The sequence below is a fragment of the Miniopterus schreibersii genome, assembly GCF_964146895.1.
Source record: "Miniopterus schreibersii genome assembly, chromosome: 8".
In the NCBI taxonomy this organism is placed as follows: Eukaryota; Metazoa; Chordata; class Mammalia; order Chiroptera; family Miniopteridae; genus Miniopterus; species Miniopterus schreibersii.
The window spans coordinates 60,424,202-60,446,455 of record NC_138109.1 but is presented as its reverse complement, the minus strand read 5'-3'; the positions used below and the strand labels follow the sequence as shown (position 1 = coordinate 60,446,455).

The window sequence follows — 22,254 nt, the reverse complement described above, 5'->3', positions numbered from 1 at the left end:
AGGTGTCTTATAAAATATGTCCACATGGTGTAAATTCCGAAGACCACTTGTGCCAGTATGCTAGTAGAGTATTCATGTAGGGATAACCCATGCTAGAACTTGAATCACAAATAATACCTAATAATTTTCCATTGTCAAAAAAGATTAGCTATGTGTGAAATGGAAAATAAACTCATTCTATATTGAATAAATAGTTCAGGTTTTTTCCTACCAGCCAAGTAGTAACTGAAATAGAATATCGATTTTCAGTGATTAAAGGTCTAAGGCTCATTTAATTATATCTCTTTTCAGAAAAGATTTTCTTTCTAATATTTCCACCTATTTTCAATATTTGGGAATCTAAGTGATGGATATATTGTATATTGGCTGACAGTTCATCTTTCTGCTAATGGTACATTTAGAGAAATTTGAAGTTATTTTAATGAGAATTTAAACTATTTGTGTTTTTATACTCAAATATACCAACTTATGATTGTGAACCTATTTTTTTTATCTTTACCCAAGAATATGTTGGAGTTTTTTTTCATTGATTCTAGAGAGAGAAGAAGGGAGAGGGAGAGAGAAACATCGATGTGAGAAACATTGATTGGCCGCCCCAGACCAGGAATCACACCTGAAACCTGGGTATGTGGATTTCTTGATTGGGAATCGAACCCAAGACCCTTCAGTGCACAGGACAACACTCTAACCACTGAGCACACGGGCCAGGGCTGAACCTATACCAGATAATTCTGTCATGTGTCTGTATTGGTGTACTATAAAATACAGGCAAAATATAAATCTTTTTTTTAAATCCTCACCCGAGGATATGTTTTTATTGTGTTTTTTTAAGAGATCGATGTGCGAAACATCTACCAGTTGCTTCCCGCACACATTCTGATGGGGAATCAAACCCACAACCTTTTGGTGTACGGGACGACGCTCCAACCGAGCCACTCAGCCAGAGCGAAAATATAAAGCATTATTAATATTCACAGTAGTTTTTAATTTTACTTATTACAAATTTGATTAAAGTGTGAGTATATTTTTAACTGAATTGTTTCAACAGTTGAAAGCATCCTGAAACATAATGATTTTGAACTACTTGAACTCAAGCTGAGTATACTTTGAAAGTAAATTAAGAATAATTTTTAAATATCCAAGCCAGAAAGCTATTCATGCATTCATTCAACAGATATATCAAAAGCCTACTATGTAACAGGCACTGTGCAAGGTATTGGCAGATAGACACACAGAGCAATAATAACCTGCATCTGTTAATGATAGCTGTGGTGAAAAAGGATTTGGGGTGCGCAAAGGGAATGGGGCTTGGAAGTACTGTTTTTAGAAGACACTTCTGAAGAAATTAGCTTTAGGGTGGGATCAGAGGAGGAGGTGTGGGTGGGCATTCTGCCCAGAGGCCCTTTTTGCCTGGTTTGTAAATACGCTTTTATTGAATGACGAACAATTTAAATGTAAACTTTAGAAATTCAGTGAAAACATTTTCTTTAAGAGCTTGTGCTTACCAGATAGAAAGGAATGACTTCTGTTGAGAAGAGTAGGCAAGGTTGGAAAAGTCATGTTTTATAAAAGAGAGACTAAAACATGCCAAAATCCCCTAACTATATCAGGATATAGCTTTATGCAGTTTCACTACCAGAAAAAGTCAAACAAAACCTTAATATGTATCCCTCAGTAATGAATAAATGTATAAGTGTCACACAATATTTTCATGTGTTGGTCTGTTATTTTAAGAAGGTTCAGATTTTACAATATACATTACTTATTTTGACTCAGCTCTACTTTCCCTGTTTCTTTCCTCACTGGATTCTTGCAGCCTACTCCATTTGTGTTCACTTTTTTTCTTGCTTAAGTATGTCCTTAGTAATTATCAAAGGTCTTTGGGCAGTAAACTTTTAGGTCCTATTTGTCTGGAAATGTCTTTATTTTGTTCTCAATCTTAAATGACCATTGACTACTATAGAATTCTAATTTTCCAAATACTTTCCTTCAGCAATTTGAAGATGATATTCTACTAACTTACAGTATATATACTCTTGCTAGTGAAAATCTAGATTTCCTTCCCTGGAAATAATGCTTTTCCTCTGCTTGCTTTTTAAATTTTATTTGAAAATTTTGACTTATTTTGATGTGTATAGAATTAGAAAACAGAAAAAACTGGCTTTTTTATAACAAATCTTAATCATAAAAGAAAACATTGATAACTAGATTTAATCAAAAGTTAAATCTGCTGTTCTTCAAACGACACTGTTAAGAAAATGAGAATGCAAGCCATCAATGGGGGGGACATATTTCCAATACCTATTTTTGATGAAAAATAAATTGGACATAATCAAAATGTTTTTATTGTACTGCCAAGGACATCATCATTAAAGTGAAAAAACTATTCACAGGATGGGAGAAAATATTTACAAATCATATATCTGATAAGGATCTTGTATCCAGAGAGTGTAATGGTGTCTTATAACTTAGTAATGAAACATAATAAAAAATAGCAAAAGGTTAGAACACATTTTTTCCAAAGATAACATGAATAGCCAGTAAGACTATTAAAAGGTGCTAAATATCTTAGTCATTTGGGAAAAAAGCACTTTAAAACTACAATAAAATGGCTAAAACTTTAAAAGACCAACAATACCAAGTATTGGTGTGAGGATATAGAGCAAGCGAACTCATATTGCTAGTAGGAATGTAAAATATCACTATGGAAAATAATTTTATATTTCTTACAAAATTAAATGTACACTTACCATATGACCAGCAATTCTCCTAGATACTCAAGAGAAAAAAATGTGTCCCAGAAGGACATACATAAATACATAATAGCTGAAAACTGGAAACAACCCAACTGCTATCAACAGTTGAATGGATGAGTTGTATTACAATCATACGATGGAATACTACGCAATTAAGAATGAAGTATGGTATATACAGTAACAGGTGAATCTCAGAAACCTGCTGAGTGAAAGCAAGCAAGCATGAAAGAGTACATATTAGTTCCTTAACATGAAGATTTAGAACAGACAAAATTATTCACTAGTGACTTATCTTTGCTGTCTCAAAGAGTTGCAATCAAAGTGTCCGCTGAGATTAGGCTCCCCTGTAATCTTGCTTTAGGTTTGGTCTGCTTTCAACTTTGCTCATGTGGTTGTTGGCTGGACTCAGTTCCTCAGTAGGTATAGGTGAGCGGCCTCCCTCACTTGTTGCTACAGGGCTCTCTCCATGGGGTAGCTCTTAATATGTGGCTAGCTTCCCCCAGAATGAACAAGTGAGAGAGTAAAAAATAAAAGTCATTTTTGTAACCTAATCTTTTTATTTTGGGGGCTTTCAGACTTCTTTAATGCTAACCCACAATAAAATACAGATTGTATGAAGCAATCCAGACAGACATATGTAACTGAATAAATGCATACAAATTAAAGTTTCACAAAAAACTTTTATAATATTACATGTAATGCTCTGTGACTTTTGTGTTCTATCTTGTTTTGAAAATGCTGGTTATGATCCATTAAATTGAGTTGATCACTAATGATCACAACCTATTTGAAATATACCCTTGGGAGTGCTTCTGCAACATTTCTAATGTTTAATATTACCTAGAGACACAAAAGAAGTACTGTCACCATGAAGAACTGACGACGCAGTGCACCCTGAATCTACGTGGGCTTTGAAAAACCCACCTCTTCAAATACAGAGAGAGGAAACTCAGGACATTAAGTTCAGGGATTTCCAAAGTGTTGACAAATGCAGTCATCTTTACCGTTGCATGGAGAACAGCTTGAGCCAGGATTTAGTAGACATACATGCAGCCTTTGTTCTGTCAGGGCCGGGCATTTACAGTTGGCCAACTCCCTCCCTGGGAAATATCTCAGCCCCCTTCCAGCTTCGGGCTGCTTCCTTTCCTCTAGGCCATTAGCTCCAAAGGGTGCAGCCCATAATAATTTCCACAGCTAATAGAATCATCCAAGCTGGAGACTCCCTGTCCTGCTAACATAGCATTTCTGTGTCTTCTGGACACTTCCCATAAACACTAAGAAAAGATTCTGTGCCTCCCCAGAGACTGGCAGTGCATGTTTGCATATGAAAGACTGAAAAGTCCAGCAGAAAAACCTGCTAACTTTTTTTTTTAATCTTAGGATTTTACAAATTTACAAACACTTCCCCTTTTTTTCTCTACCCTGCTCTAAATTTCCTTTACTCCTAAGGCCACCCCTGGGAACAGTGTGGAGTAAATGAAATGAGTCTGTTTTAACTCTTCTAACACATCTCAGACTCCAGGAACCAGCACCACTCCCTTAGGTCTAAGCCCCTTTCCCACTCCCCTTCTCTCCGGTCCTGTCCATCTTCCGGGACCCTAGTGTCCCTAGACCCAAGGGGAAGAGGATTGGGGTAGAAAACAAAGGCATTGGGCCTAATGGGTTGCTGCACCCGGAAAACTGGCACAGTCTTAGTACTTAGCCAAGGAACTAATTCAGGCATTGCAGTGAGTCCCTGATTCCTGGAAGATTGGGGGAGGTGGAGGTGGAGCCCTGAAGCTCTAGGAGCTTCCAATTCTTAGCCTTCTCGTCAGAGGGCCAGCGTTCATGTTGATTCCTGTTTCTTTTCCCATTGATGCCTGTATGACTGAGCAGAAATCCATACCCCACCCTCACCCCAGGCATGACATATCCCAGAGTTGACCTCTTCCCAGGACCCTCTCTGGAGGCAAACTGTTTCTCCTACCTTCCACTGGAATTTTCACCACCGGCTCCCATCCTGTTCCCCCCTCCCCTGACCGCAAACACCTTCAAGCCCAATTAAGTAAAATTTCCCCAGCTGGCCAAGGCAGTTTGGGCCACCCCAGTGTGGCAGGGTCAGTATGTGTGTAGGACAAAACACCATGTGCTGGGCCACGCTGAGCAGGAGACTAGAGCCAAAAAGCAACAGGATATTGTGGCTGGAGCCTCCGGTCCCACCCGAGGGAAGGCTGTCAGCCAGGCATTGACTGGCCCTGCGGGGTGTTGGCCGCCTCCCCACAGGGGCCCTCGGGGCCAGCGGCTGGGAGAAGAGTCTGCAGAACCTGCTCAGAGCGCTGGTCGCTGGCTCGGGCTAGACGCAGTGAGGTTCAGCTCCTCGGGGCGCGTACAGAGGCCTTCGGAGGAGGGCCCAAAGGCCGCCTGGCTGATGTCCAGGCCGGCCAGGGAGCCCGGGGAGGCACGTGGCACATCGGCGACAAGCCCAGAGCTCTCCATCCAGTCCCGCAGCCACTCCGGGCAGCAGTCACAGCGCCACAGGTGAGGGATGACAAAGAGGCGGCCCAGGTGAGCACGCTGAGATGGTTGCCATTGGGGCGCAGAGCGAGGAGCCCGAGAGGTTCTGGAAGGCGCCCTCCACCACGAAGGCCACGCAGCTGAGATCCAGGTAGAGCAGCTCTAGCTCGGCCAGGTCTGCAAACCAGGCGGGCGCTGCGTGGCCCAGCCAGTTGCCACCGGGTTGAGCGCGCGCAGGTACCGCAGGCCCTGCAGGAGCTGGAGGCCACCCCCTCCACGCAGGTTGCGCTTCAGGTGCGCGTGGGTCACGTAACCCATCATTTTTGCCATTCTTTCCATTAGAAGCAAGTCCCTAGGTCCAGCCCACGTTCAAGGGGTTGAAACCAGGAGATGGGATTATTGGGGACCTTCTTACAGGTCCAACTTAGTTTAAAAGTAATGTTTTATTTGTACTAATTCAGAATGACCATGAATAGTATCTATTATGAGGAGGCCCATGCACTAAAACGCTCAACTTTTGGTTAATGCATAAAATCCCAGAGAGAGTCAACCCTTCAGTTTAAGGGTTTAATTAGTAAAATATAGACTATCGAGGTTAGAATTTCTCTTTGAGTACTAACTACCATATTTTTTTATACTGTACTTACCTAAAAGTGAGAATACTGTTTGCCCCAAATCCGCTTTGGGTAAAGAGGGTAGGCAGAGAGGGCAGAAACAGGAAAATAGGGCAGACCTGGCAAGTCCACATAAAACAAAAACAGGCCATTTTGCAGTTTTGTCCACCCTCGGACCACATGTTGGTGGTAGACTAGCTCAGTCTTTCAGATTATGAATATGCAATGACATTTTAATTTTGATATTTGTTTTAGGTTGTAATGTTTGGAATTTTGTTTTACTTTAAAGGGGCCATGCCTGCAAGTGAAAATTACAAATTAATTTCCAAATATTCTCCCAATTTTCTGTACCCACTCCTGTGATCTTAATTTCTATTTTCATGCATTTGCTCATGTTACAGCTTCTGTAGAGATCACATGAATTAACACATGTAAAGCCCTTAATACCCAGGACATAGTAAATACTCAATATTACTACTATGATTGATGCTCCAATAGTTCACTTTCCTTCCCGTCTGCCATTCTACCTTCTCTTCATGAAGTCCAGCCTCTTTCCTATTCTTCTTAGTCTCGCTGCTACTTGGCCCTACCAAAATTCCTTCTTTTTGCTCCTCACAACATTCCCTTCAAGAACCAACCTAAACTTTCCCCGTTCTTCTGAGCAGATGAATCGCCTGCTTACAGAGAGAATTGGGGTTATCTCTCCAAAGTCGCCTCCTCTTTCCTTCTCTCCACTTTAACTCCCCCGCATTCATATTCTTTCTGCTTCAGGTCGCAGCCCTTCCCTCCCGCCTCAAAGGAAGGAGCGTCCTCCTGCGGCTGCACCCCCCCCCCCCTTGGTGCAGACTTGCTGCCTGGACGCCGGAGAGCTCAGCTTTCCAGGGAGTGGAATGAAGTTAGAGGAGGCGGGGGAGGGCCTCTCTTTTAAGATGCCCCTTAAGAACGACGGGACACTCAATTTATATGTAATTGGCCAAAATTTAGACACATCCGGCTGCAAGGGAAACAATGAAAGGAGCTATTTAACTGAGTGGCAGCGTGCCCACTGAAGAACCTGTGCTTTGTGACATTAAGGGAAAAGGAAGGTTGTCTGTTATAAAAGCAGAAAAGAACACATCGCCCGGCGGGCGCGGCTCAGCGGCTGAGCCTGGACCTGGGATCCAGGCGATCGGGGTTCGATTCCCGGTCGGGGCACATGCCCGGGTTGTGGGCTCGATCAGTGACTCTCTCATCATTGATGTTTCTATCTCTCTCTCTCCCTTTCCTTTCCTCTCTCTGAAATCAATAAAGATATATTAAAAAAAAAAAAAATACGTTCAGCGAGGCACTCGTCCGTCCTCACGTCCAGCAATCACCTCTCCGTTCTCTCAAACATTCTGGCTCTCCACCCTTCATCCTAAAAGAAGCCCCAAAGCTTCTACTCATTCAGGTCTTTCTCTTCCCTTCACTCCAAGAATCTTATCACTCTCTTTTACAATTTCTTAAACGTTTCTTCTTTTCTGCTTCTTCCCATTCCCTAGTCACCGTCTCACCTTAGATTACAGAGCTTCTGAACTCGTCTCCGAGTTCCTGGGGCGTTTAACATAAACATCTTTACCCCAACCAAGTATTGAAATTGAAATTTTATTTTATTTATATTTAAATTCACAAATAATACAAGGGTAATGACTGTTGGGGGGGGAAAAAAAGTGTAAGTAATGCAAACGTCTCCTTGCACACCCCTGGCGACATTAAAACCTTTAGCATTGCCCAACAAATGAAAGGCGGGATGGAGTGGGGCGAAACGGGCACGAAGGCCCTGTCGCTGCGCGTTTCCCCGCCCCCACCAAGCGCTCTTCCCGCAAAAGGCCGGGCTCTCCCGCGCACCTCCGGGACGCCCAGCTCGGCTCGCCGGGGCCTCGGCAGGCGGGGCGGGGACACGTAAGAGACTCTCGCGAGGTCCGGAATCCTCGCGGCAAACGCGAGCCCGCGGGTCTCTGACGCACTTCCGCGGCGCCGGAGCTGAGGCAGGCCACGGGGGCCCGTAGTCGGGGAGATGGTGGTCACCAGGTCGGGCCGGCGTCAGGCCGGAGTCCCAGCTACGTCGCCTGAAAGCTCCGAGCAGAAGGTAGGAAATAGCTCGGCTCCCTCACTTCCGCTCGCCGCTTCGCTGAGGGGCGCCCAGGGGGGCGGGGCGGCGCCGGGGTCCCGCGGCGGGGGAGGGGGAGCGGCGGCCGACGACGGGGAGCGTCCGGACCAGCCTGCCCCGCGCCGCTGCGTGCCGGCCCCGCGTTGAGCTTGTCGCTTCCTCTGCAGTCCTGGCTGCAGTCTTTAAGGTGGTGCTTAGTATAGAACAGAGAGGTTAGTTAACTTGCTTTGGGTGGTTCAGTTCTAATGCAGATGAACAGCTCTAGCCTTTTAACTTTACTGTTAACGCCGTACTAAGGATTAATTTCGGCCACCAAGCGTGAGCCTAATTTAATGGGTTTGGAGAGGGCACCTTTTCTCGTTGGGAGACTGGCGGTGACCCCACGGCACCTCCTTTGGCGTGGGAAGGTCTACAGTGATGCCGCCTGGTGGCTCTCAGTGGCGCTAGTCTGCTGCCTCTGATTCCTGGATGAAAGGAAACGAATATTTATTCACGTAGGTATGTAAAGGTAAGGGCGGCGACCGATTATTTTGCTGTGTTTCTAAACATATCTTTACTCAGAGTTAATATTCTCCTTATTCTCTCTTCCCCATATGTGTCGGAATGTAGGTCCACCTAAAATATTTGGCATTTTTAGGTGTAGAAACTTTATTTTCTGTTTTTATTATTATAATTATTATTATTATTATTATTATTTTGCTCATTAAAGCCAGATTCAAGGACTTGGGTGAGGCGAGTGAAGCAGGACCCTGCAAATGCAGGGACAGATACAGTATATAAGTTTCTTATTTTTTTTAAAGTAATGGGTGGTGATGGTGGGTTTTGTGTTCATTTGTTTACTGAGTTTTCCAGTGCCCTCTTAAAATTTGCTCCTGAGGAGAGTGCCTCACCTCGGCCATGTGCTAGCCCTACCTAAATTAACAGTGTGTTTTCTCTGGCTTACAGAATTCTGCTAAAAGAATTCAAGCTCATCTAAAAGGCAGGAAGGAATCTCCACCTGATGACTTAAGTACTGCTGAATCACAGAGCAACAGGAAACAAAGTCCAATCCCTGAAACTCCTAAAACTGCAAAGAGGAAGAGCAGAACTAGAGGCTCATTACCAGAAATGAACAAACCATCTACTGATGGAGAGACCTCTGAAGCAGAATCACATTGCTCTGTATCTGAGCCCCAGGATTGCATTTTAAGAGTAACCAGGAGAAGGCAAATCTTAGTTGCATACACCCCAGTGTCCAGTGTTAGGAAAAGGCTGAAAATAACTTCAATAAGTGAGTCTCATACTGAAGAAGAAGTCTCTGAAGCAGAATCGCATGTTTCAGGTATTTCTAGAATTGTGCCTTCTGCAAGAACCAGAAGTAAGGCTAATTCCCTAGCAGATCCAAGCCAAGAATCAAATTCGGAAGCTATTTCTGATGCTGAGTCATCATGCTCAGATATTTCTACATCTTCCAGAATTGCAACTAGGAGAACAACAAGGAATGTGCAGAAGAAATTACAGGCACAAACAGAGGAGAAAGATACTAAGATTATACCAGGAAATGAAAAGCAAATGGTAAATACACCTATGAGTTCAGAGGATTCAGATACCAAACAAACTTCTCGTTTACAAGCAAGACCTCTTCCTCAGGTAAATAAACCAAATTTCTCTAATGATGAAATCTATGACGACTCTGATGATGATTCCTTCCACGGAAAGTCAGGGAAAAAACCAACAGTGCAAAAATGCCAGCGTCTTAATATAATAGAGGAAAAACAGGCCAATGTTACCCCTCTCAAAGAAATACCAAAGCAGAATTGTAAGAGCTTAGATGAGGAAGCCAAAGGAGTGACAGATAAGGGAAAAGAAATTAATGAGAAAAATTCTGAGTTGAAGAGTTTTCCTGATCTTCAGGACACCAGCCTTCAACAGTTAGTTTCTCAAAGGCATTCAACCCCCCAAAATAACAAAACCATATCGAAGCCCTCAAATCAGAACTGTGAGACTATAATGAAATCATTAGCTCAAACATTTGCAGTTGTGGAAATAGACAGATGGACTGAAGAGAGAAAGAGCACCATAAAAACAAGTGACTTCACTTCAAGTGATGGTGGTAGTGATGAAGAAGAGTGCACAATTATAGCTGATAGTGAAGACACAAATGAAAGGGATGTAGATTTTGAGTGTGATACTAAACTGTACAAGTCTGGGCTCAACACATCTCAGGATAAAGGTGACTCTGTTTTATTACTTCTCAGCAGTGATGAAAGTCAGCAGTCTGAAAACAGTGAAATTGAAGAGGACACTGTGTGTTTTGTTGAAAACAGGGTTCAAAGGGAATCAAATGGAGACTCAGAAAATAAGTTATGTGACAATGCATTGTTTGTAATTGACACAACTCCTGGATTAAGTGCTGATAAAAATTTTTACTTGGATGAGGAAGACAAGGCAAGTGAGGTTGCCACTGAGGAAGAGGAAGAGGAGGAAGAAAGTGAAGAAGAACCATCAGATGAAGACAAAGATGATGAGTTTAGTGATGAAGACGACTTACTAAATAACACAAAGTCTAAACTGTAAGTTTTGTCTTTATTTTAAAAAGTTCTTGATACATATTTCAAGTGGCTAACTTACCATAAAATGTTAGAAAGCATGGGAATTGAGAAAATTATTACTTCCAGTTCTGTATGAAAGAGCTTTTTCACCTACCATTTCCCTTATCTCTGGATGCTTTTGATGATCATGTTTTTCCCACCAGTGATAGCTAAAAGTGCTTCTTTTGGTAATATATTAAAAATCATCTGTTAGGATTTTCCTGCATGATTGTTAATAGCAATAATAAAAGGGAAGAAAAATAATGTTTTTTTACTATATATTGATTGTAGAGAAATTGAAAAATAAAAGCCTGAGGAGAAAAATGACCTATAATCCCATCTATCACCTACTGAAAGGCATTAATGTTTGGGGCTACTTCTTTAGTTTTTTTTTTCTCTGTCTTAAATTTGTTTTTCCCAAGTACAGGCCCCTGATAGCAGTGTATCCATGAAATACAGGCATCACCTGAGGATCAACATTGTTTTTCAGAGAGAGAGGGAGGGAGAGAAGAGAGGGGGAAAAAACATCAGTGCAAGAGAGACATCGATTAGTTGCCTCCTGCACAGGCCCCAACCCAGTGCCCCACACTCCAACCACTTAGCCACACTGGCCAGGGCTAGGGAATTATATATATTTTAACGGATGCCCAGTGAAAACAGTCTCAGATAATTCTAATGTACATTCAGTGTTGAGGATCACTGTCAAGGCACTGCAATAGAATGATTTCACTTTCCAATAAAAGTTGATTATCAAAACTTTCAGCTGCTCAGTTTATATGAATAATTAGGGAAGAAAGTGACTATAAATGTAAGCGTACTTGCTTATAAAAAGGACCCTTCAGTAATATAAAGTAGAAATTCTCATTGCATAAATATAGCAGGACCCCAAGGCAATTGCTGAAGAGTCTAATTTGTTAGGTCTGGGGTATGACATTTATAAGAAGTTCCAGTGAGAAATACAGATGTTCATCGCTGTTTAAAACGTCCTTGGTTGAGAGGTGCTACCAAATGCCTTTGTTTACCCAGAAGAATATTCTAAGTTTGGATAACTTGAAGTTCAGAGTAGAAGAGTCTGTCTTTCTCATTGGTTTTAGAGATGGAAGTATATACGTTTATTAATTCCCTACCTATATATGAAGTTGAACCAAATTGCCAGAGGCATCTCATCCTCTTTTCTGTAGTTCTTTTCTAAATAAAAATCCGTTATGGTCCTGGCCAGTGGGCCCAGTGGTAGAGCGTTGGCCCATGCACCAAAGGGTTAAGAGTTCAATTCCCAGTCAAGGGTATGTACCTGGGTTGCAGGTTCAATCCCTGGCCCTGGTTGGGGTGCCTGCAGGAGGCAAACAATATATCTCTCTCACATCCGTGTTTCACTCTCCTCCCTCCCCCCCCCCCTTCCCCAAAGCAGTGGAAAAAAATATCCTCAGGTGAGGATTAACCAAAAAAAAATCCTGTTAAGAAATCTGTTGGTATAGTATATGGCCTTAATCCTCTTAAAGAAAATCTGGGGAATAAATTTGCATGTGCTCCCAAAAAGCTTTTTTGTTTACTTCATTATTCATCCCAGAATTTTTTTCTTAATGACTTTTAATAGATTATGTATTTGTCCGGTTTTTCAAAACTTTATTGTAAAAATAAGGATCTTTTTTTTCCATTCACAGTAGAAGGGGAGAAAAGGGGGGAAAAAAGTGATTTTAAAATAGTCTCAGTTATTTCCGTTCTGATTTAATTACTTGATCTTTAAGTGATCATTTCTCTTTCAGTCTGAAGTTGACAAGCAGCAGCATAGACCCTGGTCTGAGTATCAAGCAATTGGGTGGTTTGTATATAAATTTTAATGCAGACAAATTACAGTCAAACAAGAAAACTCTAACACAGATCAAGGAGAAAAAGAAAAATGAGGTAAGTTACATGAAGTGGCCTGTAGGTTTTCATAGAACTAGCTAATTACTTCTAGAAATGATTAGTCCTTGGTAAGAGACCAATTTTCCTACATTGAAGTCACATCAGCCTGCTGTGCTCCATTCCCTCTTTCCAAAACAATCATTTTTCATTTTTATGAAGTCCTAGTTGTAAAAGATGACACTTGAAAAAATAAAGTAATACAGGATCAATGTTCCTCCTCTTGCACCCATCAGTTATGATCCCAGGGGCTGTGTTTTCTTCTCTTTTCTTGGTATACTTTTAGTTCTTAACTGTTCTGGACTGTGATGAGAATCTGAAAGCTGTGAGTGCCTGCCTCCCCCATCAGGAAAAAGTGCACCTTTTTGTACATAAAATTGTACATTTAATTTCAGAAGGAAGTTGTAGGTTAGAAAACCTTACCCAAACCCTCAGCTTTAGTCACCACCTTGCACAGCTGCTTTTCACGTTTGTGTTTTCTAACCTTGCTGCCTCTCAGGTCTTTAAATCTAGGTGCCTGTTGTCTGCTCTTTCATTTGTGCTCAGGCACTTAATCTCGCTAATTGCCCTATTTTGTTCCCTGCCTGAACCAGCTCCTGCTCTTGTATTCTGTCCTGGTTACTGATGCCAAAATCGATCCATTTTGCAGCCACTAAGCCTAGGCTATAATGCTTACATACTTTCTACTCTGTTCCCTCCTTTTCGCCCCACTGTCACTGGCTCATGCCGACCTTTAATTTTCATTTAGACTACTGTAGTAGCCTCCTTACTCTTTGTTCTTCAAGCTGTTGTCTGTACTCTGGCTAGATTTTCTAAAAATCCTAAATCTGACCATGATATTCTTTTTAAGTCCTTCAGTGGGTCCCTCAGAGCCTTCAAGGTGCCTCTATTCTTCCAACTCTACCCACCTGCTGTGTTCTCACCATCGAAGACTGCTATAGTTACCTAAACATACCCTTTTCTTTCCCAGGCCAATGCAGAGATAGATCACTGTCTTTGGGAGACATTCTTTGACCGTAGTCCTTCCCCCAACCTCTGTGCTTCTACAACACCCAATATCAGATTCATTATTAATCATGTGGTATACCTGTTATTTTACTGTCTTTTATCTTTGTATTCCTAAAACAGGATTTTTCGACCTCAGCAATATTTATGTTTGGGCTGGATAATTCTTTGTTGTGGGAGAGTGTCTGTGCATTATAGGATGTTTAGCAGCAGTGTTGGCTCTCCCCACTAGATGCCAATAGCATACACACACACACACACACACACACACACACAAAATATCTTGGTCACAATTGAAAAACACTGTCCTAAACCCTAGTGTGGTACTTGACACAAGTTCTTAATAAGCTGTTAAACATAATGCTCTCTTTTCTGAGTGCTAGGAAAGTCTAGACTGCTACAGTACTACTCATAAACTTCTAAGCCTGAACCTAAATTGGGGGTGTCTGAATTGATAATTGATTTTTGAATTGATAATATCAAATGTTATTGACCACATTAATATTTGCTATATTCTTGAGAACTATTTTGAGGATTAAGGAGTCATCTTTTTTAGTTCTTGCGCTGGGGGAAATGACTACCCTGAGGCTGCTTCTAGTCACGTAAATGGTATTTATGACAATATTTAATCATCCCAGGCACATAAAATATGCAGAAGTAATTTAGGAAAAGAGTAACAGATTTGACTAACAACACAAAATTTTAAAACTTAAGCAATACCACAGATTCATATCATTAAGATACAAAATAACATTTCTACAAATTAATAAGAACACGACCCTAATTAAAAATGAAAAAGAACCCAAAAGACTACAGGCATTCCCACAGAAGGAGGACTTGATACATAAAAATGATTAACAGCAAGTGAAAATAGCCAAGAGACACCACTGACAACATACAAAAAGATAAAAGCCAATGTTGGTGGTAATATAAAGAAAAAGGGCCCTTGTTAACTGTTGGTAGGAGTTTATACTATTTGAATGCAAGGCAATTTAACATTACCTATAAAATTTTTAAATGACAGATTTTGGAATCTGGTTTACAGAAATAATCACAAGTGTGCAGAGGTGATGTTTACAATGTTTAATGGAAAAAAATTTAATGGAAACTGTTAAAACTAAGTGTCAGAAAAAAAACGTGTATAACAGCTATTAATAAGAAAGTTGTTGGTCTGTGTAAACTGACATTGAAAAATTCATCCAAGATACGTTGAGTTGCAAAAATCAGACTTGTCTAGATAGGATGATCTCATTGGTATAACATTAAAAAGTATATGTTGTTCAATCAAAATCTATATTGCTATACTTATTAATAGTCTAAGCCAGTCTCCTCAGATTATAAACTGTTTTACCAATATCAAAAGAACTTACTAAAAAACAGGTTTTTTTCAGGGATTTCAAGAGCCATTGTGGCATTGTTCCCATTATTTTCCAGTTGTTTGGTGCAGGTGGCTGGTTGCACACCAAGAAATAAATTCAAATAGACACAATGTAAATGCAATGTGTGCAGATTCATAATAGTGAAAGAAATTTGAACTGATGATCAATTTTACAGATTTCCTAAAATAATCCTTCCGTTTGCCTTCTAAAGCATTTTTATATAATTTACAAATTTAAGAACAGGAACAACTTTGCAGTAGTATGTCTGTGCATAAAGGTAATATGTTAAGAGATGTTTCTGTAATGCAAAAAAATGTTGAAAAAAGTTACATGACATTCTGAAACTTTAAAACCAATTTAATAATTTTATAGATTATGCAGAAAGCCGTCATTACTCCTGATTTTGAAAAAAACTACTGTGTCCCACCATATCGTGAATCAAAATATCAACTTCAAAAAAAACGCAGAGTAAGTACAATGACTCGTTATTTAGAATGTTTAGCTGTGTTCAGCTCATATATGACCAGGTTGTACAATTAAAATATATATTTTTTCAAAGAAAATTGACAGGGATACTTAAGGGCCCATAAAATGTGGTTCCATAAACACGTTTTATATGGATTTTCGCAAAGTGATATACATTTCACAAAAATATATATCTGTGAGTGGTGCACATAGATATATATTTTTTTGCCCTTAGAAACAGTGACAGTCGCCATGCAAGGTCACTGTTCCATACCTCTTGTACTGTTCACTAAAGGCTAGGAACTCTGGCTGTTGCAGGCTATTTTAGGGAACTTAATGTAGCCAGCTAAAAATCTGGTCTGTTTATTCTGCCAAATGAGAGAATAGAAATTTTTCTTTAGTAAAATATAGGGGGTTGCTTCCATCTGGCATTTCAACTAATAAGCATAAGAAGTTATCAAGAGCCCAGCTGGTGTTGCTCAGTGGTTGAGCATTGACCCATGAACCAGGAGACCCGTGAACCAAGAGGTCACAGTTCGATTCCTGGTCAGGGCACATGCCCGGGTTATGGGCTCCCTCTCCAGTAGGGGGCGTGCAGGAGGCAGCCCATCAGTGATTCTCTCTCATCGTTGATGTTTCTCTCTCCCTTTTCCTTCCTCTCTGAAATCAATAAACACTTTTTTTTTTTTTTTTTTAAACAGAAGTTATCAAGAGAGTTTGGAGAAAATGTGAGGAAGGTACTCCAGTAATATGACTAATATGAAGCACCTAGGCACTGGTAGATAATCCATAACATTGGTTGTATGAATATAGCAAAAAAATTAAGCAAATCACTTGCTAGGAGTTTTTAAAAGAATCATTTATCTTTTTACTTTTTTAATATATTTTTTTTTAATGATTTGAGAGAGGGAGAGAGAGGAACATCAATCGGTTGCCTCCTGTATGCACCCTGCCTGGGAATCTAACCGGGAACTTTTCTGTGCAGGGGACGACATTCAGCCAACTGAGCCACCTTGGCCAGGGCTAATTCTTTCTTTCCTTCCTTCCTTCCTTCCTTCCTTCCTTCCTTCCTTCCTTGCTTCCTCCCTCCCTCCCTCCCTCCCTCCCTCCCTCCCCCCCCTCCCTCCCCCCTCCCTCCCTCTGTTCCCTCCCTCCCTTTCTCCCCTCCCTCCCTCCTTCCTTCCCTCCCTCCTTCCCTCCTTCCCCCTTCCCTCCTTCCCCCCCTTCCCCCCTTCCTTCCCTCCTTCCCCTTCCCTCCCTCCCTCCCTTCTTCCTTTCTTCTTTCTCTTTTTTAAAGAAATAATACCAATTTCTGGACTGTTCTAGTAAGTGACTTTGAGATACCAAGGTGACTGAATAAATGTGTTAATATTTACTTCAGAAGTGGAAATGTTTTTATACATTATCTCTTCTGTAGGCTATTTTAGACAGTAGAAATTAAAGCTGTGGGTTATTCTTCCAGCAAGTCAGCAGTTCTTACTAAAATACAAAATTAAATTTAAAGGATCCCTCATTTATGAAACTGATAATGCTTTACCTAACTTACCAGAGAGATCACTTTTTATGGCTTCATTCCTTTTATGAACGATAGATCTGGAGACCAATACGTCCGGTAAAGTAACCTTGTTTGTTTTTAATTAATGAAATTTTCTGTATGTACAATTTTGGGGGAAATAGGGTGTGGTTTATACACTATTAAAGTTAGAATTTTCTGTTTGTTTTTTTAAATCTGAATTTCAGAAAGAGCGACAAAAAACAGCAGGTGATGGCTGGTTTGGTATGAAAGCTCCAGAATTGACAGATGAACTAAAAAATGATCTCAAAGCCCTGAAGATGAGAGCTGGCATGGACCCAAAAAGGTTTTACAAGAAAAACGATAGGGATGGTTTCCCTAAGTACTTCCAGGTATGAAGCAAACAGAGTAATGGTGGTGACATTCTGTGGACTTTAGCCTGGAAAGCACTATAGTGTCATCTTTCTATTTACTCTTAAAATAGATGAATATTTACAGTGTGCATCTGCTCAGGCCATATAATAATGGCCAGAACCCAATTCAGACAGCCACCAGCATGTAATGGCTTTCCATATAGAGAGAGTGTTGCAGATGGTAACTAGGTTCATAAGTCAGCTCTCTAAAAGTTATGGAACCTATAAGATGGGTGCGCCGTCTATGAATAGTACTAGCCTAAGAGCAAGAATTCTTACAGGATGAAGGGGAAAGGGAATCACACCAAATCTTTTCAAGGTAGAGGGGCATCCCCAGGCAAATTCTGAAATAAAACTTGGTTTTTAAGGTGTTTTCAGATGAAAGCAGTGGAGTCATCCTCTGGGAGCTCTCAAGTTCATTTTGTTCTTGACTGCCTTTCATGTCGCTCACCTAGATTATTATAATAGTCTGCCCTCCTCTAGTCCGTCCTCCACATTGAAGCTAGTTGTCTATTCCAAAAAAAAAAAGGCAATCTGTTCATGATACACCTTTGTTCAGTGGTATCACAGATACCATGCAATGATACCTTCAGTGATTCTTTCTGACCTGTAGGGTTGAGTCTACGCCCCTTGATATGGGCCTTCACAATCTGCACCCAAACCAGTTCACCAGCTCTTACTTTGTCACACAGCCCTCTTAAGCACGAACACACTCAACTATACCGTCTTCTCAGACTATGCGCAAACTGTTGTTGGCATTTGACTTTGCATGTGCTTGGCTCTGCCATGTTTGCATGGTGAAATTTTACCCATACAAATCCAAGCTAAAATGTCATCATTTGTGAAACCTTCTTTAGAATTGGTCACTTAGTTTTTAGAGCATCTATAATGTTTTGTTCAGCATAGTACTGTTTTGCTTTAATTTTGTAGTTACCTGTTTGTAGCTCTTCCCTTTAAGACTATGGCCTTCTCACTGCCATGGACCAGATGATTCTTATCTTTATTTCCCTAGGACAGTACCTGGCACATAGTAGACACTCAGTAAAATTTACTTGGTTGAATGTATGACCTAGTGCAGAGTGGTCAATAAGAAGGTTCTAAGCTGGCAGCATTTATGATAAGTGTGTGGCAGAATTTATGTGTCAATTTCATTAAATTCGGAAACTAAAACAAGAGTTTATATTATCTGTCCCATTTTTTTCCTCTAGTTACACTATTCATCAAGAATTTAGCACTAAATTGTATAAAAGGAATTTTGGATTTATTTTAAACTAACAAAGAAATGTCATTATGACCTAACGCAGATTAACTGGGTGATTTATTTTTGCTTTTAAAATGGCAAAGTTAATTTTAATGTTCGTGTAATGTATGCTTGTTTTTTTCATTGCTTTCTACAAATACAGTTGGTTAGAGCTATCCTGAAATAGAAAAGCAAAATTGCATTCAGGTGTTGCATGATATATTTCAATCAATTGTTCATAGATTGGAACCATTGTTGACAATCCAGCTGACTTCTACCATTCACGAATTCCCAAGAAACAAAGGAAGAAAACTATTGTGGATGAACTGCTGGCTGATTCTGAGTTCAGAAGGTAAGGAATTTATGTTTCACTTCATAATGTGTATGTTTTCCTTTAGAATATACATCAACTTTTAAAATTTCAGATTATTTTAAAATGCTTTAACATGCTTTCTCAAAAGCAGCACTACTTACATTTTGGATGGGATAATTATTTATTCGGAGGGACTTTCGTGTGCATTGTAGGATGTTTAACAGCCTGCTTGGCCTCTATTCCCACTGTATGCCAATAGCAGCCCCCCACTCATGATCATCAAAATGTCTTCAGACATTTCCAAATGTCCCATGCAGGGCATAAGCATTCCCAGTTTAGAACTACTGCTTTCGAGAGAAGCTGAAAATATTTGACTGGCTGTGGATGGATGAGCCTGCAAGAAGACTGGAAAAGAATAGCCAAGGGGGCATTAAGAAAACCAGGAGGGCACAAAGTCATAGAAGTCACCGAAAGAGAATGTTTTAAGCAGGTATAAGCCAGAGGGAGTGGTTAACAGGAAATGCTGCCGAGAGATCAAATGAAATAACTTAAAACCTTTCTTTGGATTTAGTTACAGTAATTTTGGCAGGAGTTTTAGGGGAATGAGTTGAAAATGAAGAAATGGACACTGGACACAACTCTTTGAAGAAGCTCTGTTGTGAAGAGGAAGAAAGAGAGGCAGGGCTTACATGTGGACTTGAGAAGATTTTTTAATCAGGGAGCAATCTGAGTATGTTTAAAGGTCCTTGAAGCAACTATGTACATATATTATAGGAGATTTAAAAGCATACCTCATATAGAAACCTCTGCTAAAGTTCCAGATTGATTCAATAGCAAAAGTGGAAGTATTTATCAGGGGTTCTAAAAAAAATGTAGATGTAGGTATGGGAAACAAATTTAATTCAAAATGTTATGTAAGCTATTTAATGAGTCTGCGTCATGGTAAAAATTTTAGAATTAAGCACTGTCAACATTGCTGTGATTTCTGAGATTACCATTATCAGGATTACAAAATATAGGTCAGTTTTTATCCACGACATATGGTTAACACTTAGGTAAGTGTTAACATACTAAAAAATCTTAGAATAAGGAAGTAGGGGCACTAAACTAGAAATGTAGAATGAAATTCATAAAAATCTGTATACTGCCTACTTTATTTTAAAAGGAAGGAGACTTTATATTGCTACTGTAAATGGGTTTATTAATTATATATTTTTACATTCATTGAGATAAAATACATTACTTAAAATGAATATTGTCTATTTTATCACCTAAATTTACATGCCACAATGTGTGAAACACTGTACTAGCCCATCTCTTCATGGAATGTTTTAATACACTTTACATCTGGCTCAAGAGGTTTTCTCTGACCACTTTGGGATAGAGAACTTCACCGAATGTATTTAATGTATTAGATGTTCATTAGTAGGAATGTCCTGGGACAGAAGAAAATGTGCTTTTCTGTATTATATGTGGGTTTTGGTTTTGCTTCATTTATCTTACTTTAGGTTTGTTAGAAAGCCTGTGTAAATTGTGCTTTTGGGATTAAGTGAGGTGTAAAGTTTTTAAAGGGCTTAAATAGCTTCTGTTTTAAAGAGAATTACAGCTAATCCTCATCTTTAGTAATGTGATAACAGATTTATATAACACTGTTTAGAGGATTTTTTTTACCTTTTCATAATTAACTGTGGACAGCTCTTCTTCTATTGAAGCTTCTAGCTACTACAGCATTATTTTTCTGCAATAAATTGTGCTTCTGTGTTTCCAAAGCCCAATGGGGAAATATAGTCTATAGCAGCAATTCTTTGGTCAGAGGATGCCTTTACACTCTGAAGAATTATTGAAAACCCAAAGAACTTTTGTTTTGTGGGTTACATTTATCAATATTTACCATAGTAGAAATTAGAATTTAGAAACTTAAAAAAAATTTATTAATTCATTTTGAAGTTATAACAAATCTATTATACATTAATATATTTTCAAAACAAAAATAAATTTTAATCTCTTTAATGTCTGGCTTAAAGACAGTTGGAGCCTCATATCTGCTTCTGCATCAGTCTCGTGTGATACCACACATTGTGTAGCCTCTGGAAGACTTCTCTGAGTGTACACTTATGAGATAATGAGCATGAAAAAGGCAACAATGTCTTAGTACACTTGTGAAATAGTGTTTACCAAATGGTCTCCTGAAAGGGTTTCATTCCCAGACCACACTTTGAAAACCACTGGTCTATAGTATATTAAGGTTATAAGAAGTAAGCTGTGTGTTTTCAGGTAAGTATAAACTTTTTGTTTTGCTTAGTCCTTACATTTACATTTTTATCCGACAAAAATATTTAAAGCATTTGGTAGTAGCTGGATGTAGTGCATTAGTTTCTAGTGACTAAAAGTTTTCAAAGCTTCGCTCTACAGTTGTCATTTTTTTCTCACTAGACTGTAAGCCCCATGAGGGAGGGGCTTTGGCTGTCTAGTTCACTCCTCTGACACCAATTTCTGGTACGGCTCCTTACACATGGTGGAACTTAGTACAAATGTGATGAATAGATGGTAAAGATGCAACAACAGCAACAGTAAAAACTGAGATTTAAAAGTGGCCTCCACCTCCCCAAAATGTTACATTAACTTCTGATGTCTGATGTGTCATACTTTAGAACTTAAAGTTTTGGATTTTATTTTTAGGTATAACCGAAGGAAGTACTCAGAGATCATGGCCGAAAAAGCAGCAAATGCAGCAGGAAAGAAGTTTCGCAAGAAGAAGAAATTTCGCAATTAAGATTCACACTATTTTACATCTCCCCTTTATTTATTTACTAAAGATGTTTTTCAAAACTAACACCATCACAAAAAATTAACATAGGAAGGCCCTATTTATTTATAGGGATTTCTGTTTGGAAAAAGTTGATCTGAGAGAGAATCAATCACATGCCCCTTTGAGTAAAAGTAGGTGTGTGTACAAAAGACCCACCCATGCTTAGACCTATTGAGGGGGAAAAGGAAGAGAATCTTAACGAATTTAATTGACATTTTTGTAAAGTTTTCAATGCTTGGTTATTTAAAGAAAATTGAATTAAAAGAGATTTAGAAAGTGTAAAGTTTCCTAACATTCAAAAAACTTTAATATGATCAAATATATAACAATATTGTAAATAACAATATTTTAATTAAAGATATAGGTAGGGTGTGTGTATGTGTGTAGAGGAAGAGATGGTAGACAGGAAATGACCTTTTGTCAGCTATAAATTCACATCCAGGAAATACAGGTACAGAGATCTGCTTGTGGCCAGTATAAAAGTCATAGTAAAACCGAAGGAATGGTTCAAAAGGACTTAACAGTGATGAAGTCTGCCTAGAAAGTTTGGGTTAAAGCTGATGAAAGAAGGGCTTTCAAAATACCTTAAGATCTTGAACAATTCCTAAAGTAGCCTGTCTTGTTCCAGAATGTTTTTAAGACAGCTTATTTTAA

The 22,254-nt window shown here is 39.6% G+C and overlaps 1 protein-coding gene across 3 annotated transcripts; it reads left to right on the top strand.

Annotated features, from left to right (window-relative positions):
* Positions 1–7,833: 7,833 nt before the first annotated feature.
* DNTTIP2 (deoxynucleotidyltransferase terminal interacting protein 2) lies at positions 7,834–21,883 on the top strand. Of its 3 annotated transcripts, none has more exons than XM_081143870.1 (7): positions 7,834–7,970; positions 8,937–10,543; positions 12,325–12,463; positions 15,220–15,315; positions 17,053–17,217; positions 18,721–18,830; positions 21,471–21,883. In XM_081143870.1, the coding sequence occupies exons 1-7, from the start codon at positions 7,899–7,901 to the stop codon at positions 21,562–21,564; spliced, it is 2,283 nt and encodes a 760-aa protein (XP_080999996.1). In that variant the 5' UTR covers positions 7,834–7,898; the 3' UTR covers positions 21,565–21,883. The 3 variants fall into 3 exon arrangements, with proteins under 3 accessions (XP_080999996.1, XP_080999997.1, XP_080999998.1); XM_081143871.1 differs by lacking the exon at positions 7,834–7,970 and adding an exon at positions 8,132–8,499; XM_081143872.1 differs by lacking the exon at positions 7,834–7,970 and adding an exon at positions 8,137–8,489.
* Positions 21,884–22,254: the final 371 nt, after the last annotated feature.